Source organism: Somniosus microcephalus, chromosome 11, assembly GCF_052327205.1.
Source record: "Somniosus microcephalus isolate GS21.2 chromosome 11, FLI_Smic_1.0, whole genome shotgun sequence".
Classification (NCBI taxonomy): domain Eukaryota; kingdom Metazoa; phylum Chordata; class Chondrichthyes; order Squaliformes; family Somniosidae; genus Somniosus; species Somniosus microcephalus.
In genome coordinates, this window is record NC_140997.1 from 60,403,373 (window position 1) to 60,421,428 (window position 18,056).

An 18,056-nucleotide genomic window follows, 5' to 3' on the forward strand; every position below is an offset into this window, starting at 1 on the left:
CTACAACTCCCCCATACTCTGACTCGAGCCTCTTGTGCATCCCCCCTTCCCTTCACCCCACCACTAGCTGAAACAGCTGTAATCAGAATCACAAATGACATCCTCTGTGATTGCGACAGTGGCACATTTTCCCTTCCTGTCCTTCTCGACCTCTCTGCAGCCTCCGCTTCTCCCCCTCCCTCTTGAAACCCACCATTTTGACTAAGCTTTTGGTCACCACTCCTAATATCTCCCTCTTTGGCTCTGGCTGTGAAGTCCTTAAAATTTTGTTCTACATTAAAGACACTATATAAATGCAAGTTGCTATTGTAGTAGATATGGTGAACCCAAAAAATTGCTCAACAAGAAAACATAAATTTAAATTAGTGAAAAGGAAATGAAAAACAGATGTTTTGTTTGGAAAACCTCTCGGGTAAGGTGATGGAATCAAAGATATTAGTAGAGTTCAAAACGCAGTTGGTCGCTAGGAACGACATTTCTTGTTTTGGACTTTTATGTCTTACAGAGAACAATAGCAACATCTGCTGTTAGAAAAGCAATAAAAATTCAAACTTCTTTTAAATAGGGTTGGGTGGGGAAAGGTGTCACATGCCTAACAGACACACTAAATAAATTTTGGAACAAAGACATCTTCGACTCATTCCAATCTATTTAGGGAATATTCAAACATTTTTCCAAATTAAATTTTCCCTTTCATGCTTCTAGGTTTCCTTGAATATTTTGAAATTGCTATTTTTTCCTTACAGATGCTGTCCATACCCAAACTTTTATCAGGGCAGATGGATCGTTTGCAGGTTTCTCCCACAAATACCATCAACGTCTACCTGACTGGACGACAGGAACCATGAATCAAGTTAAGCAGCTTAAGATCTCCCCCGTGTGCCGCCCAAAAGGCAAAAATGTTGTGTGTGGAATTATCTGGCTAGATGAGAATTATTAGTACTCACACTACCAAATTTGGAGCACCATTTCTCTGAGGGCATTATTCATGATTTGTTCAATGATGGTTAAGTACCAGGCTAAAGACAAAACAATAAACAGACACTTACCAACTGAGATGCATACTTGATTCTGTCAACTATCCCATCATGTCCCAAGTACTGTAGAGAGAGCCAGAGAGGCAAAGCTCGAAGTTTCTCAACTGGCTGACTTGTGGTGAGGCCCGCAGCTAGAGACTAAAATAATCACTGAGTAGGCCACATATTCTAGAGCTCAATAAAAGTCTTTGAAGATATATACACAGAATTTAAACAATCTTATTTTAAATTTGAAGTGTAAAAGTTTCTTTTGGAAACATCTTTCTATAACAGTGATTTGGATATTTTTCTGGATTTTTAATCAAACATTTGGTGCAAATAGAGTTATTTACACTTACGTATATATTACAATTAAAGTTACTAATTATTTCAGGACATACAATACCTTACATTTAACAGAATATGATCCTAAATTATTTATATTTGCATACATAAATTCTTAGATTCTTTGATATTTGTCCCTGAAGCAATAAACCACTTACCAGTGAAGGATCCTCATGTCGATATAATGTCACTGCAGGCACAGCTGGGAGACCTAACCAGGGTCCTAAGGTCAAGGTCATGCTGTCACATTTAGTTGCAGCCTATAAACATGAGAGAGTTAAACATCTGCACGATACACACCCTAATATAGTCTTCAATGGTTTGTAAAACAGTAAATGTTAATGACAGCCAAATAAAAGTAAAGTCAAACATTGAGCATTCATTTCAGAATTGAAAACAAGATTTCTTCTCACAGCTTTCTGGAAGCACAACCGTACTTGCTATCGACATTACATTGTCTTGAAACCAGTATTATAATACATTCTATGAATATTAAGTTTAAACTAACTGAAATGCCATGTGCCTCCAGGGATCATCTAAACTGTAAAAATACAATAACTAAAATGAACAAGCTACATCACTGAAACCAGAAATGGTACTAACCAGTACAGATGAGGAAACATAACCAAGTGTCAATGTGGCCAAATTAACACTGCAATAGAAAAAAAAATCTAATTTTAGCAACACAACAGAGGTCAGTGAAAACATTTGGCAAGAGAGGTATACAGGTTGAGCGTCCTGAATCCGGCAACCTCAGGACCGAGGCCGAACCGGTTTTTGTGTTTTTTCAGACTTAGGAACGTGTTTCTGATGTCCAAAGTCCGGAAATATTGCAACCTGAGCTCGGGCGTTTCCAGACTTCAGACATCAGAAACACGTTCAGAGTCTGGAAATGCCTGGGCCACTCACTCCACGTAGCGCTGACGCGTTTCTCTGCCCCTCCCCTTCTGTTAAAGGGGAGGGACGCTGCGAGCTCTGCAGAGCATCCGATGGCCCACACTAGGCCACCAGGGTGGTGTGGTGCTGTGGCCGCAGCCTGGCAGAAACACTTCGTGGAGCTGTGCAGATTAAGGAGGATAAAACACAACACTAGAGTTTTATTGCATCACTCGCATTTTACATAGGATTTTTCAAAAAAAGAGAACAAAAGTTAATGGCTTTTTGAAGTACAGGTTGAGCGTCCAAAATCCGGAGTTCCGGATTCCAGAACATTTTGCGGATTCTGGACGACCCTGCCACCAATCATCACGGATTCCGGACGCTCAACCTGTACTAGAAAGGGGTACTTAATGGAATACAAAACCTTCCTGGCTCTGTGCAGATTAATCTAGTCTTCCCCTGCCTAGCCTGGAGACACTGTAGTGTCACACCTCTGGCCCGGCTGAGATCAACACAAATTGGGAACCTTCCTGGTCGGTATGACCCAGTACCACTCTATATGGGACATTTACCCACTACCCTCTGATCCTTTTATTTAATTTCTGGCATAGGCAAAATCCTAATCGGTCACTCCCGCTATACTTAGCTCACTTTTGAGCATGCACATTTGGCAAGAAATGGACTACATGTACCTAAACAATGCGTTATCTGTTGGAAAACAACTATGTTAAAATTAGTAGTTACATGTAGTTCTTCATTTTAAATGGACACACCAATTGTGTCAACTAAAAATACGTACAAGTAGAAATCTTAACATGTTTCCATCAGCAAAACATTTCTTTGGACCGATCGCACTAAACCTTTAAGTAATTTGCTGCACAAATGTAATAATAAAATGGTGTGGCGTTTTTACAGGACGAGAACATTTTGTAGTAAATGAACTGCATTAAATCATTAAATTTAGCATTGAAATTGATTAAGGTATTTATTCTTACCCTTCTACATGCAACCACATCTTGTACTGATTGCAGAGTTCCTTTAACCGTACAAGTTTATCTGTATGTCCTGCACCTGGCGTGCCTAAAATAAAGTTAAAAAAAACCTACATGTCTGAGACTCATTTAAGGTAAGATAGGTCAAATATCACCTCTAGCAATCCAATTAGCAGTCTCTGTAGCACTGATCTCAGTGGAGGTGCTGACTTTAACATCAATACAAAGCCTTCCTGTTTAAGTGTGCTAATGTGGACTGTGTTTAAACAAAGGCACTTTCTGTATGGATTCTAAAGTTGGCAGCTCTGCTTATATCAGTGCTGCAGAGGCTGCCTACGGGATTCCGGAGGTAAATAAATGCTGACTATAGCATTTACACGGTGTGGGGACGCCATGTGCCAGTAGATAAACAACAACTTGCATTTATATAGCACCCTTAAAGTTGAAAAACATCCCAAGGCACTACACAGAGGCATTATCAGGCAAAAATGGACGCTGGGCCAAAGGAGGAGATATTAAGAAGGGTTACGAAAAGCTTAGTCAGAGGTGGGTTGTAAGGAGGGTCTTGAAAGAGGTGGAGAGGTACAGGGGCTTAGGGAGACCATTCTATAGCATAGAGCCTAGACAGCCAGAGGCACAGTTATTTGCCAATGGTGGGGCAAAGGCAGAGCGGATGCACAAGATGCCAGTCAGAGGAACAAAAGGTTCCAAGGGGGTTGTAGGGCCGGAGGAGGTTAAAGAAATAGGGAGTGACGAGGCCATGAAGGGATTTCAACACGAGGATGAGAATTTTAAATTGGAGGCTTTGGGGGACCGGGAGCCAATGTAGATAAGCAAGGACAGGAGTGATGGGTGAGCAGGATTTGATGAAGGATAGAATACAGGAAGCAGGGTTTTGGATGAGTTGACGTTCACAAAGCGCGAAGGATGGGAAGAGACTTGGAATGCTCGGGCCTGGAGATGACACAGGCATGGATGAGGGTTTCAGCAGTAGATGGCCTGAGGTAGGGGCAGAGGTGGGCGATGTAACGGAGGTGAAAGTCAGCAGTCTTTGTAATGGAAAGGATTTGAGGTCAAATAGGGCACCAAGGTTGCAAACACTGTGGTTTAACCTGGAACAGTGGCCAGGGAGGAGGATGGCAAGCATACGGAGTTTGTAATGGGGATGAAGACGATTTAACTGGAGGAAACTGCGACTCATCCAAGACAGGATGTTGGACAGCACAGAGGTAGTGGAGAGGTCGAGAAAGGTGGTAGCGAAGTCGAGCTGGGTGCCATCAGCGTACTAGTGGAAGGTGATTCCATGTCAGTAGATCATATCGACAAGGGGCAGCAGAAGAGGGGGCCAGGAACAGATTTTTGGAAAACTGCAGAGTTAATGTCACAGGGGCAGGAAGAGAAGCCATTGTTTGAAATGCTCTGGCTACGATTAGATAGGTAAGCATGGAACCAAGTAATGGCAGTCCCACTACGCAGGACAATGAAGGAGAAGCCTTGGAGGACGAAGGTGTGGTCAACCAGTCGCAGAAGATCTTATGTCACTTTTATTAGAGCTGTGGCTCAGTTGGTAACACTTTCACCTCGGAGTCAGAAGGTTGTGGGTTCAAGTCCCACTCCAGAGACTTGAGCACCAAAATCTAGGCTGACACTCCAGTGCAGTAGAGGGAGTGCTGCACTGGAGGAGGTGCCGTCTTTCGGATGAGACGTTAAACTGAGGCCTCGTCTGCTCTCAGGTGGATGTAAAAGATCCCATGGCACTATTTCGAAGACGAGCAGGTGAGTTATCCCTGGTGTCCTGGCCAATATTTATCCCTCAATCAAAATTACTGAAAATCAGATTACCTGGTCATTATCATATTGCTGTTTGTGGAACCTTGCTGTGCACAAATTGGCTGCCATGTTTCCTACATGAAAACCGCGATTACACTTCAAAAAATATTTCATTGGCTGTAAAGCGCTTTGGGACGTCCTGAGGTCTGAAAGGTGCTATATAAATGCAAGTCTTTTTTGTTTGTCTCGTGGTAGGGGCGGAAACCTGATTAAGAGATTCAAAATAGCGTTGTGGGAAAGTTGAGCACAGATTTGGGAAGCATCAACACATTCAAAGGCTTGAGGAAAAAAGAAAGTTGTAAAAGTGGCAGTTTGCAAGGACAGAGGGTTCTAGGTTAGAATTATGAATAGGGGTTGATAACGGCGGCTTTGCAAAGTAGGGGGGGGGGGGGGGCAGTACCCGAGGGGAGGAACCATTCACACTATTAGCTAGCATGGGGGCCAGCAAAGGGTGTTCTGCAGGCCAATGGGAATGGGGCCAAGTGAGCAGGAGATGGAGCTCATGGACAAGATGAGCTTGGGGAGGGTATAAGAGAAGATGGGAGAGAAACTAGTAAAAGGTGCAGGATCAGGGCTAGGTCGGGGAGGGGGGGAGCAGCAGAGTTAACTAATGGATGGTCTCAATCTTAGTGGCAAAGAAATCCATGAGCTCCCCATACTTGATGAAGGCGAGAGGGATTTAAGGAGATGGTTGGTAGTGGAAAAGAAGCTGGGGGCGGGTATCAGATCCGTTGATTGACCAGCTGATCTTGCTAGCATTAAAACTGTGCTCTGATTTTTTTTTTTTTTTTTTTTTAAATGCTGGAGGCCCCAACTCCCACCAGTCTCCCTTAATCGATGAAAGTTCACACGGATAATTGAGAATGTCGTCACTGGAAGCACAGGTAATTGAGGTGCCAATGCATATAACAGCTTTATTACATACCTGCATTTGCGACAAGTAACAGAGGAAGTTTTCCACATTCAATATCATCTTTAATAAGCCTTTCCAGTAGGGCTACATCCTGTCAAATCAATAAATAACAAACCATTAAAATAGGACAAGCTAGAGTTGGAATAACTATCTTTGCCAGCATTAACACTAGAGAATTGGTGTTTTAAAAAAGAGTTTTGGGGATTAACAATTGAGATGCAGGCAGGTGTTATAGAAGTATATCATCGTATTATGATGATGCGGTGGTACTGTAATTGAGTTTCTTGAAACTGAGAGTGGATTGAAAATACAAACCAGCAAAAAGAGTTTCCGTTGTAAGGTCTAAGTGTGTGAATTCCCATTCCTCCTCCACTTGTCAATATATATATTATAAATAAATCAAGAAAACTTACCATTTGATGCTGAGATCCAAACATGGTGTTACAAGGCACACTGCACATACAGGAGATGGGGAGACCAAGCTACATTAGAGAAAAACAGGCACACAATTTAGTTACAGTATACCGTAGGTCCTTATTTTCCTGCAACCAATACACTTTCCTTTTAAAAATAAAAATAAATAAAAATAAAAATCATATCATGTGGTGCACGGCAACATTTACAAGATTCTAGATTCTAAATAAATACATCATTTGGTTTCTTTAGAAACACACACAAATCATCCCTGCTAGGTCCATAAAAGTTGTCAAATATGGCAATTTGTTTTATAGTTTAATACTTGAATTTGGTATAATTTAAGACACAAAGGCCCGAAATTTGCGGTGGGTAACAACAGCAAACAAACAACGTTCGCTGTTATTACCCCTTTGAAACTGACCACAACTTCAGGATTTAGCAAGGAAATTTTAAAGTTGCAGTCAGTCATTCACTGCTCCGACACTGGCTGCTGCGCTGTGGACTCCGCCGCCCCCCCCCCCCCCAACACCAAATAACCGGCAATCAGTGTAATCCGTGAAACTGATGGAAACTTCGGCTTTTCCACGGTAATATTGCTGTTAAATACGCCATTAAAAGTTAGACCCTTTTAGATTAGGTGCAACTGGGGTTTTAACAGCGTATTTATTGACTGCTAAACAAACATAATGGCCCTGAAAAACTAATTTAAATTTTGTGGAGTGTCAAATTTATCCATTTCAATAAAAATTAAACATTTTAAGAAATAACAACAGAAAATGCTGGAAAAACTCAGCAGGCCAGGCAACATCCGTGGAGAGAAATTAGAGTCAACGTTTCAGGTCAAAACCCTTTATCAAGACTAAAGAGGCACAGGGAATGAAATAGATTGAGGCCGGGCTGGGAGAGAACAAAAGAGAAGAGACATTAAGAGGTATTCAAAACGAGACGAGATGGTGATAGGACCAGTGGAGTCAAAAGCAACATTTTAAGAAACTTTATTAAAAAATAATTTAAAAAAAAAAAGTTTGTTCATCTTTATTTCAGGTTTACCTTTTCCCCATGTGAGAGCCCCAAACTTTGTTTTGCTCTCTACATTTTTAAAAAGTTAAGAATAAAAGGAGCTTATTCATTTCCTGGTCTGTGAGAATTCTGCAATGTGATTGGCTGCTTAGACAGCTTGCTGATGTCACAGCAGCTCACGCTAGGGATTCCCCATTAACTTACACTGATTTCAACTGCATATCGGAAAAGCTGAACTTCTCACCAGAGAGATTGCGAGATCTTTGTGGGAAGCTTACTTCGGAGCCAGCAGTGAATGCCTTTGCTTCGCCGCTGACCCCAAATTACAGGCCAAGGTATTTGGTGCCACTATTTCCCGAGAGTTATCTCCTTGCACAATATTTTTCTACAATTTTGCAGCTTTATGTCAGCACTGTTGGTGCACCTGTAATGTCGCACACCTATTGTTTCCCATTTCTAATGCTTTCATTTGTGCAGTCAACTCAATAGAGCAGAATGCTGAGAAATTTTCAGAAACCGAATTGAAATTTGCGGCACCTACGGGTGCGTACGAGCCCGTAGGGGCCACGCAAGTTCCGGCTTTAGGCATCCGCTAAAACCCGGAACTTGTGATCTGTCAATAATTCTCTTGATAGATCGTCCGCATCCCCGGGAAAAGGGCATCCGCAGGCGGAGAGTTGGGCTATTTGCTCAATTTCTGCCCAGCGAATGCCCGCGAAATTCTTACACCTAGTAAAAGCAGGCGTAAGTCATACTTATAAGTATGAATGAATGGGGATTTCCCTTCTGTCATTTGTTGGTCCGGCCCACATGATCCCAGTGGCACTCGCGAACCGCCTGCGCCTGAGATATGTGGGCCTCTGACCGTGGGTAGCCCCAGGACCACGAGTCTTCGTGGATCCCGAGGCCCCAGGTACGCCGGCATTGCCCCACAGGAAGCCTCCGATCGCAAATTCAGGGCCATTGTTCCAAATAATGGATGGCAAAGAATGAATTGTGTGAATATATTGAATGGGTCCCTCAGATTTGTATTTGTATGTCCATTTATATCTGATCCTTTGATTATATACTGACCCAAAACCAATACGTTTGTAATTAATCCCATCTCAGTTGTTATTCTGTACACAATGTAGTAATATATTTTACCTGGTTGCAGATATACTGGCCCAGACCTGTTCTACAGGCAGCACTAATATAGAGGACAGGGGACTTGTTATGCAGGACGTTAAAGCCTTCTGTTGCATAGTCCTCATAGTTTGAATGAATGATGAGTTTGCACACTTTCAACAGACCTTCTCGATCATCTTCGTGATAATAGGCAGAACCATTTTCATACCTGAAGAACAAAACGCAGGCCTCAACTCACTATTGTGCAGTTTAAATACTAAAGCTCACGTTTATGCTCTATAATGAATATTATTTTAGTTTAACTATCCCTTCTCATCACAGGCATCCACAGAAACGCTCTCCCTTCTAATCAAAATATGTGAAGTCATATGGCAAATTTGGGAACCAGAATGGCAGCAGCAATTGAAGATACGGGCTTGAATGAGAAAGCTCAACGTAATTCTTGTCCCCGGAGGCTATATCAGAGAATTATAGAATCTTATAGCGCAGGAGGCCATTCGGCCCGTCGTACCAGTGCCAGCTCTTTGAAAGAGCTGTCCAGTTTAATCCCACACCCCAGCTTTTTCCCCATAATCCTATAAATGAGTCCTCTTCAAGTACATGTCCAATTGCCAATTTTGAAAGCTCCTACGGAATTTGTTTCCATCACCCTTCCGGGTCGTGCGTTCCAGATCTCAACAACCCTGGTTTGAAAAAGTTTCTCCTCTAGTTCTTTTGCCAATTATTTTAAATCTATGACCTCTGATTACCGACTCACCTGCCAGAGGAAAAGTTTTTTCCCTACTTGCTCTATCAAAATTCCTCATAATTTTGAATACCTCTATTACGTCTCCCCTTAACCTTCCCAGCTCTAAGGAGAACAACCCCAGCTTCTCCAATCTCTCTACATAAATAAAGTTCCTCATCCCTGGTCACATTCTGGTAAACCTCCTCTGTAACCTCTCCAAGGCCTTGACATCCTTCCGAAAGCATGGTGCCCAGGATTGCACAAAATACTCCAGCTGAGGCATAACCAAGGTTTTGTAAAGGTATAGCACGACTTCCTTGTTTCGTATTCAATGCCCAATTTACAAAGCCAAGTATCCCATTCACTTTCTTAACCGCCTTATCAACTTGCTCTGCCACCTTCAAAGATTTGTGAATATGCTCCTCCAGGTCTCTCTGCTCTCGCACCTCACTCAAAATAGTACCATTTATATTATACTGCCTATCCATGTTGTTCCATAGAAACATAGAAGATAGGAGCAGGAGTAGGCCATTCGGCCCCTCGAGCCTGCTCCACCATTCAATGAGATCATGGCTGATCGTCCAAATTCAGTACCCTGTTCCTGCCTTCTCTCCATATCCCTTGATCCCTTTAGCCTTAAGAAATATATCCAACTCCTTCTTGAATATATTTAATGAATTGGCCTCTACTGCCTTCTTTGGTAGAGAATTCCACAGGTTCACCACTCTCTGGGTGAAGAAATTCCTCATCTCTGTCCTAAATGGCTTACCCCTTATCCTTAGACTGTGACCCCTGGTTCTGGACTCCCCGACCATCGGGAACATCCTTCCAGCATCTAGTCTGTCTAGTCCTGTTAGAATTTTATAAGTTTCAATGAGATCCCCTCTCATTCTTCTAAACTCCAGCGAGTACAAGCCCAATCGACCCAATCTCTCCTCATACGTCATTCCTGCCATCCCAGGTATCAGCCTGGTGAATCTTCGCTGCACTCCTTCCATGGCAAGAACATCCTTCCTCAGATAAGGCGACCAAAACTGCACACAATACTCCAGATGTGGTCTCACCAAGGCCCTGTACAACTGCAGCAAGACATCCTTGTTCCTGTACTCAAACCCTCTCGCTATGAAGGCCAACATACCATTTGCCTTCTTAACCGCCTGCTGCACCTGCATGCTTACTTTCAGCGACTGGTGCACAAGGACGCCCAAGTCTCGTTGCACTTCCCCTTCTCCCAATCTATTGCCATTCAGATAATAATCTGCCTTCCTGTTTTTGACACCAAAGTGGATAACCTCGCATTTATCCACGTTATATTGCTTCTGCCCAATCACCCAACCTGTCCAAGTCATACTGGAGTTTCTCGGTATCCTCCTCACAGCACACACGCCCACCCAGCTTTGTGTCATCTGCAAACTTGGAGATATTACATCTAGTTCCCTCATCCAGATCATTACTATATATTGTGAATAGCTGGGGTCCAAGGACCGATCCCAAAGTTCCTCCCAAAGTCCATCACTTCACACACTTATTTGCCTTAAATTGCATTTGTTAGGTGTCTTCCCATTTCACTCGTCTATCCATGTCCTCCTGAAGTCGATCTATCCTCCTCACTATTGACTACATTGCCAAATTTTGTATACCCAAGTCCAGGTCATTTATATATGAGAAAAGCAATGGTCCTAATACCGACCCCTGGGGACTTCACTGCATACTTCTCTCCAGTCAGAAAAACACGTTCATCACTTCTCTCTGCCTCCTACCTCTTTAGGCAATTACGTACCCAAGTTACCACCATCCCTTTAAACCCATGTGATTCTGTTTTCCGACTAAGTCTATTATGTGGTACTTTATCAAATCCCTTTTGAAAGACCACATATACAACATCTACTGCACCACCTTCATCAACCCTCGCTGTTACTTCATCAAAGAACTCAATCAGGTTAGTCAGACATGCTTTATCTTTAATAAATCCGTACTGGTTGTCCCTTGTCAACCCATGCTTCTCCAAGTGAGAATTAATTTTACCCTCGACAATGGTCAGTAGTAGTTTTCCCACCACTGACGTTAGATTGACTGGCCTGTAGTTACTAGGTTTATCCCTCTCCCCTTTTCTGAACAGTGGTGTAACATTTGCAATCCATCAGTCCTCTTGCACCACTCCTATATCCAAGGAGGATTGTAAGAGCTTCAATTATGTCCATGCTTGCTTCCCTCAGCAACTTAGGATGCATCCCATCTGGACCAGGTGACTTGTTAACTTTGAGTAATGTCAACCTATTTAGCACCTCTTTTCTCTCTATTTTTATCCTATCCAATATCTCTACTCCCTGCACCTCTACTGCGACATTAACTTCATCCTCTTTTTTTGTGAAGACAGATGCAAATTACTCATTCAGTATCTCAATTATGCCCTCTGCCTCCACAAGAAGATTTCCTTTATTGTCTCTAATCGTCCACGCCATTTCTTTAACTATCCTTTTTCCAGGTTTATAAAAGATTGTTGGGTTCCCTTTTATGTTACCTGCTAATCTTTTCTCATGCTTTCTCTTTGCCCTTCTTGTATCCTTTTCCAATGTCCCCCTGCACTCACTGTATTCTGCCTGCGTTTCTAATGCATTCTGTACCTGACATTTGTCATAAACCTAATTTTTCTGTTTTAGCCTGTATTTCCTTTGTCCTCTAGGGAGCTTTAGCTTTGGATGATCCATCTATCCTTATGTAAATATGCTTGGTTTGTACCCGCAATATCTCTGCCTTGAAGGCCTGCCATTGTTCATTTACTGTTTACTTGGCCAATCTTAGTTTCTAGTCCATCTGTGCTAGATCCCTTCTCAAATCACTGAAATTGGCTCTCTTCCAGTTGGGTATTTTCACCGTTGATTTTTCTATCCCCTTTCCGTACTTTGAACCTAATTATATTGTGATCACTATTGCCCAAATGTTCTCCCAATGAAACACACTCCACTTGCCCTAATTCATTCCCTAGATCCAGCACTGCTTCCTTCCTCTTTGGGCTAGAAACATACTGATTAAGAAAGTTCTCCTGTACACAATTTAGAAATTCTTCACCCTCCTTGCCCTTTACACTGTTTAACGTGATATTATGGTAATTGAAGTACCCTACTATTACTGCTCTATTATTTTTACATTTCTCTGAAATTTGCTTACAGATTAGCTCCTCTATCGCCTCACTATTTTGGGGTCTTAAGTAAATACCCAACAATGTAACAGCTCCTTTTCTGTTCCTTAACTGTAACCAAATAGATTCTGCTTTTGAACCCTCTAGTATATCGTCCCTCTACAGAACTGCAATATTATCCTTGAACAATACTGCCACCCTTTCTCCTTTCCCTTCCCTATCCCTCCTGAATACATTGTAGCCAGGAATGTTTAGTTCCCATTCCTGCCCATGTTTAAGCCAGGTCTCCATTATAGCTACTATATCATAACCCCATGTGGCAACTTGTGTCTTCAGCTCATCAACCTTATTTGTAACATTTCTTGCATTCCAACACCATGCCAATAGTCTGCTTTGCTGTTTACCTCTATCTAATCCCTGCTCTTTCTACACTATTCTTTAGCCTGTTGCTGCTTGTCCCTCTTAGTTTTCTATGCAACTTGTCTCTCCTCTCTGCTGCTACGTCCTGGTCCCCCGCCCCCTGCCAAATTAGTTTAAACCCTCCCACACAGCACTAGTTAACCTCCCCGCGAGGACATTGGCCCAGCCCTGTTCTAGATATCTATATTAAAAATCTTATGACAGCACTTCCGATCTACAAAACAGTACTGTTGTCATGTTTGCCACAATGTGAGACAAACTTTCCCCACAATAAATTCCTATGTCCATATTCATAATGGAAACTGCCTATGTAAACTTGTTACTCTGTTATTACACCCTCCCACCAGTGCTGACTCAATTTTGCATCTCCCAGCTCTTTAGCCTATATTGCAGAGACTCTCCCATGTTCCAACCAACTCTATTTCTCTGCTTCTCAAATTGCCATGGGTTTTGCTTTTAACTATAAATAGCACCAAATCAAAGTATTATATAAAAATAAAGACATATTATGTGCCTTTAAATGGCCACCAAATCCCATCTATGCACCCTGGTCCAATTCATCTCTGCCCTCAAACACAGCTTCATTTGCAGACTACATTTGTCGTGAATCCCATATGCAATGACATGGAAAATTAACTATTATGAAAAGATGAGTGAGAGCTATTACAAGGCTATGGTGTAATTCGAGAGTTTGGGTGCCAGACTCAGAGCGCCACTCACTGGATGACTAATTATTATGAAAGTGCGAATGAGAGCGTCTGCGTTCTAACATTCCTTAAAAGGATTCCATACTAAGTTTCCCGAAGACCCAGAGCATGCTTCTGTAGCAGGTTGGAGTCATAACCAGAGTAAAGATAAAGCACTGTGAGACTACCCACCTCTTAGCTTCACTCCATGCTCCAACCTTCCTCTTTTTTCGCTCTAAGTGACACTTCAAATTAAATAACTCATCACTGACTACCCAACCAGAGAAAATAGTCTTTCCTGGTTTGTACTACCTGTATAAAAGCCCTTCCTAATTTTAAAAACCTGTTAAATCCCTTAGCTTTCTTTGCTCCATTGGAAATAGTTTCAGCAGTATTTTGAGTCTCTTCATAACTGTATTAGTATATTGCTTTCTCCAGGTTCATTTTTCATGTTTAGATAAAACCCATGCAAAAAAAAAACTAGCTAGTTACTGTAACCTTGTATCCTCACAGAAAGAGGCAAAAAGTTATTCACTTCAAATGAAACAATTTCCTTTTCTTTTAAGAGCAAATATGTGGAGGCTTGGTAAAATTAAATGAATCACATATCAATCCATTCTTATAAATGATACCAAGGACCATTTTCCATAAAGATCAGATTTGTATTAGCACATCTTAAAACAGCACACAAATGCTGAAGAGCTGTGAACAGTTAATGGTTAATGCATCATGCACTCAGTAAGTGGTCACTGTATACATCCAAATAAAAGTCAGACATTTTTACATTTTATGGGGAGGGAGGATAATCCATTTGTTCTGTGCTGTCTTCACTTAAAGCAACTATTTATTTTCCAATTTCAGAGCACATCAAATAAATAAAACAGTCCTTGTAAGCTTCTACAACATTTATTTTGAGGATAATCTTTGTATTCTCTACATAAAAAACTCAGAAGTCTTAAATCAAAAGTTGCCAAATTAGGTTTAAAATAAGTTGTTCTACATTTAATTCCAGAGTTAATTTGGTTTTTATAGAAACTGGTTTATTATTTTATATTTTACAAATAACTGACTGAAAATTCCCCAGCAGAAGACAGTCTGAGAACATTATAGATTCTTAACAATATAGCTTCAGCCTGTCTCTAGGAAGGCACTGCTGATTTTGCCCCTCTTTCCTCTCTCCCAGTGGTGAAATGCCTTTCTATTTACCACATCCAACATTAGGAATTAAAGCAACAAACTTGCATCATACCACCTTGTGATAGAATGTTACAATATAACATGCTGTACCACGCTACTTTTCAGTTATCTTAAATAAGGACAATATGTAATTACATGTGCTTTGCACTATCAAGAAATGTTACCTGAAAAGTCTGCATAGCCAGAGTGTGGTATCCGACAAAATCCTAGTGGTCAGTTTTCGCAGTCTTTCTTTGTCTAGCACAGAAATGTACGCTGCCAAACTGTGACCCAGTAAGGACATATGACCCTGCTCTCCAACGTTCTGCAATCTGCTAAACATAGAAAGGTTATTAAAATCTAGCAATAGTTTTCATGAGAAAATTCCCTCACATTGAAAATATATATGTTCAAACAAAATGCATTAGTAATGAAAGAGCAATATTTAAATTTATCAACACAACTGCTCACATTAATTTATGTAGGTTTGCATACTAGTATAAATATAACATTAAAATTAGTGACCGTGGGAAATGCCACAGAATTTCTCTCCCAATGTATTTTTCCCTCGTTTACTTTCTAATTTTCTCCACTGTAGATGGATTAGAACTAATACCAAGTGCTTGAATCCATACAGTGTTAACTGACACCAATCTTCTAATCCCATTGATTTGCAGCTCGTTGACCCCTATGTATTTCACACCTTGTACAATTCACCAGAAATACGTAACCCCATTGATCTCAGATCCTCAATCAACTGGTTTTGGAAAAACTTTTTGCGTCTGATTTAGGAGGAAAAGTGTGGAACGCAAGGGATTAAAGAGATGCAAAATAATGGGGACTAGAAGATTGGTGTCAATTGACTTTATTCATAATCAGCTACTGGTAGACTAAGTATTGGTTAACCTGCCACCTAGCTATCTCACATATCTCGGCAAAAATTCAGACAAAACATCTAGGTATTAGATAAAGAATAGCAGCTATGACTATAAATAGCTAAGTACCACACGGACACTCAAAAGCTAAGCACAGTAAACTGCTTCAATATGCTGATAGGGCGAGATGAAGTAAGTTGGAAGGAGGTTCGTGTGGAGCATAAACACTGGCATTGACCTGCTGGGCTGAATGGCCTATTTCGGTGCTGTAAATACTATGTAAAAATGACCAATTTTTCTCAGCATTGTTTTCTTGCTGTATTTCAAGTGTTATCTTGAGATGTCCTCAAACCTTGGGCAAACTTTCTGCACAATTTGGTGACTTTGTCACGGAAATCGGCATTGAAAATCTACACAGCTCTAAGGGCTCTGACTAAAGTTAAGAAAATGCATGGAACACTGCAACATTTCTTCAATTGTACCAGTTCATCATTTTTTCTTTAATTTTTGACAGTATCTTATTCTCCTGTGAGGGCCTGCATCCTCTTTTGTGCCCTGGCTGACTTTTCCCGAGGCAGTGCATCTCTTGTATCCAAGAGAGTGGTGCGGGCAGTCTGTTCCCAAGCCTACATTGCTGTCAACCACCAAGGGGCATGTGAGGAAAAGACCCACTGAGGCCACTCGAACTAACTGATAATTCCTCCACCCTACTGGGGAGGAGGGAACAATACTTTGTTTCTACTTAATAGCTCCCCATAGCAGTATTGGAGAGATTAGGAACAACAGAGCAGAGATCAAACCTGCATCTAACCACACTGTCTCCCATTTTTTTGACCATAAAACTAACGTATATTGTGTTGAAGAGGTTGCTACCTTAACTTTCAAAATAGTGTTCTACCATGTTATAATTTCACATAAATTCTTTTACTGTAAAAATTCTTACTGGCAGAAAAAAATGCTTCTACTAAAGCCGCACTATCTGCATGAGCTGGATACTAAATCAAGATAATAAGACTATCTTTGTATTACAAAAATAAGGAGTCATGTCATGAAAAAGCTAATTTTTGACAGGTAATTTAGGGCCAATTTCTGAAGCCAAAGAAGCTGACTAATTTAATTAATTGTCTACATAGTTTTTATTAATGTTCTGACCAAGGAAGCAGCCAGCATTGTATCATTGGATTAACTGCCTTGCAATAGAATGAAGATGTAAAATATCATTAATTTGCCAATAGTTAATTTGTCTCATTACTAACGAAAGCCTTGTAGTAATAGTCCTTACAATATTACCCCCAGAAGTTAGTTGCAAACACAAACATTATTTTTACTTGTCACATTTGGACACAACACTTCAAAATGTATTTCCATTATGAAATGTTTATATCTTGCCCAGTTTATTACAAATTAGACCAATACTGCATATGAATAGTAGTCTTGCTTTCTGTCCCAAACACCTAAATATAAGCATTATACTGATAATTCACAAAATATGAAAACAGTACAAGTATTTCTTAGTTTGTATTAAACCAGTAAACTTAATGATGAAGTAATTAATTTTACCCAAGATATTTTATTCTACATACCATTTACTGAAGATGTGTAAAGAAAGAAAAAGACACAATCTAAAGCACCTTATCTTGCAAAAATGTCCCAAAGCACTTCACATTAGTGGCATTAGTTAGAAATGCCATGGTTGTTGTTACGTAGGTAAACAATTTGTGCACAGCAAAGTCCCACAAGCAGTCAGGAGAGGAATGACCAGTTCATCTATTTGGTAATGTTGGGTGGGGGAGGAATGTCAGCCAGAATACTGGGAGAAATTCCTGCCCATTTTAAAGTAGTGCCATAGGATCTTTAATGTCTACCTGAACCACCACAATAGGCAGTCGGGACCTTGGTTTAATGTCTCATCAGACGAACAGCACCTCTGATAATGCAGCACTCTAGCACTTCCTCATTACTGCACTAAATAGGCAGCCTAAATTATGTGTTCAAGCCCTGGAGTGGGGCATGAGCTCACAAGCTCTGACTCAGAGGCGAGTGCTACCAAGTGACTCAAAATTTCTGTACAATGCCCACTTGAATTGTGATTTACACCATTAGAGATTTCGTCTTCCCAAAAGTTGGGTTGTCTAGCGATAACATTTTGAGCTGTACAACACTAAGCGCTCATAGTTACGTGTCTGCAATTGATGGTGATGAATTTGTAGTTTAAAAGATGTGTATTGCACAACTGGCTCATTACCTTTATGACTGCACTAATAGTGAAGTCTAAACCCTGACTAATGAAGTGCAAAATAAGTTTTAACTGTACTACTGAAGTACTTTTAAAACCAAAAAGAAAACCATATTAGTCTAATTTACCCCTTCTGAAATATATCTAAAAATTCACTACTTACCGAAGGGACTGTGATTCCTCCTCATCCTCTCCATGCATAAGGTTCTGTACAAGTTGAAGAATAGTTGTCATGTCCTGTCCACTGGAAAAAAAAA

The 18,056-nt window shown here is 40.9% G+C and overlaps 1 protein-coding gene across 4 annotated transcripts in view; it reads right to left on the reverse strand.

The window, feature by feature from the left end:
• Nucleotides 1-18,056, reverse strand: part of pdxdc1 (pyridoxal-dependent decarboxylase domain containing 1) — a 67,980-nt gene that overhangs the window by 35,065 nt on the left and 14,859 nt on the right. For 2 of the 4 annotated variants that reach the window (XM_086000785.1, XM_086000783.1), the window contains exons 4-12: nt 17,963-18,043; nt 14,874-15,020; nt 8,559-8,748; nt 6,389-6,457; nt 5,988-6,066; nt 3,236-3,320; nt 1,965-2,013; nt 1,520-1,621; nt 1,050-1,175 (exon numbers count right to left, since the gene is read on the reverse strand). In XM_086000785.1, coding sequence (XP_085856911.1) covers nt 1,050-1,175; nt 1,520-1,621; nt 1,965-2,013; nt 3,236-3,320; nt 5,988-6,066; nt 6,389-6,457; nt 8,559-8,748; nt 14,874-15,020; nt 17,963-18,043 — 928 coding nt within the window. Of the gene's footprint in view, nt 1-1,049; nt 1,176-1,519; nt 1,622-1,964; nt 2,014-3,235; nt 3,321-5,987; nt 6,067-6,388; nt 6,458-8,558; nt 8,749-14,873; nt 15,024-17,962; nt 18,044-18,056 lie in introns of all 4 variants that reach the window. The other 2 variants (XM_086000784.1, XM_086000782.1) reach the window with 1 other exon arrangement.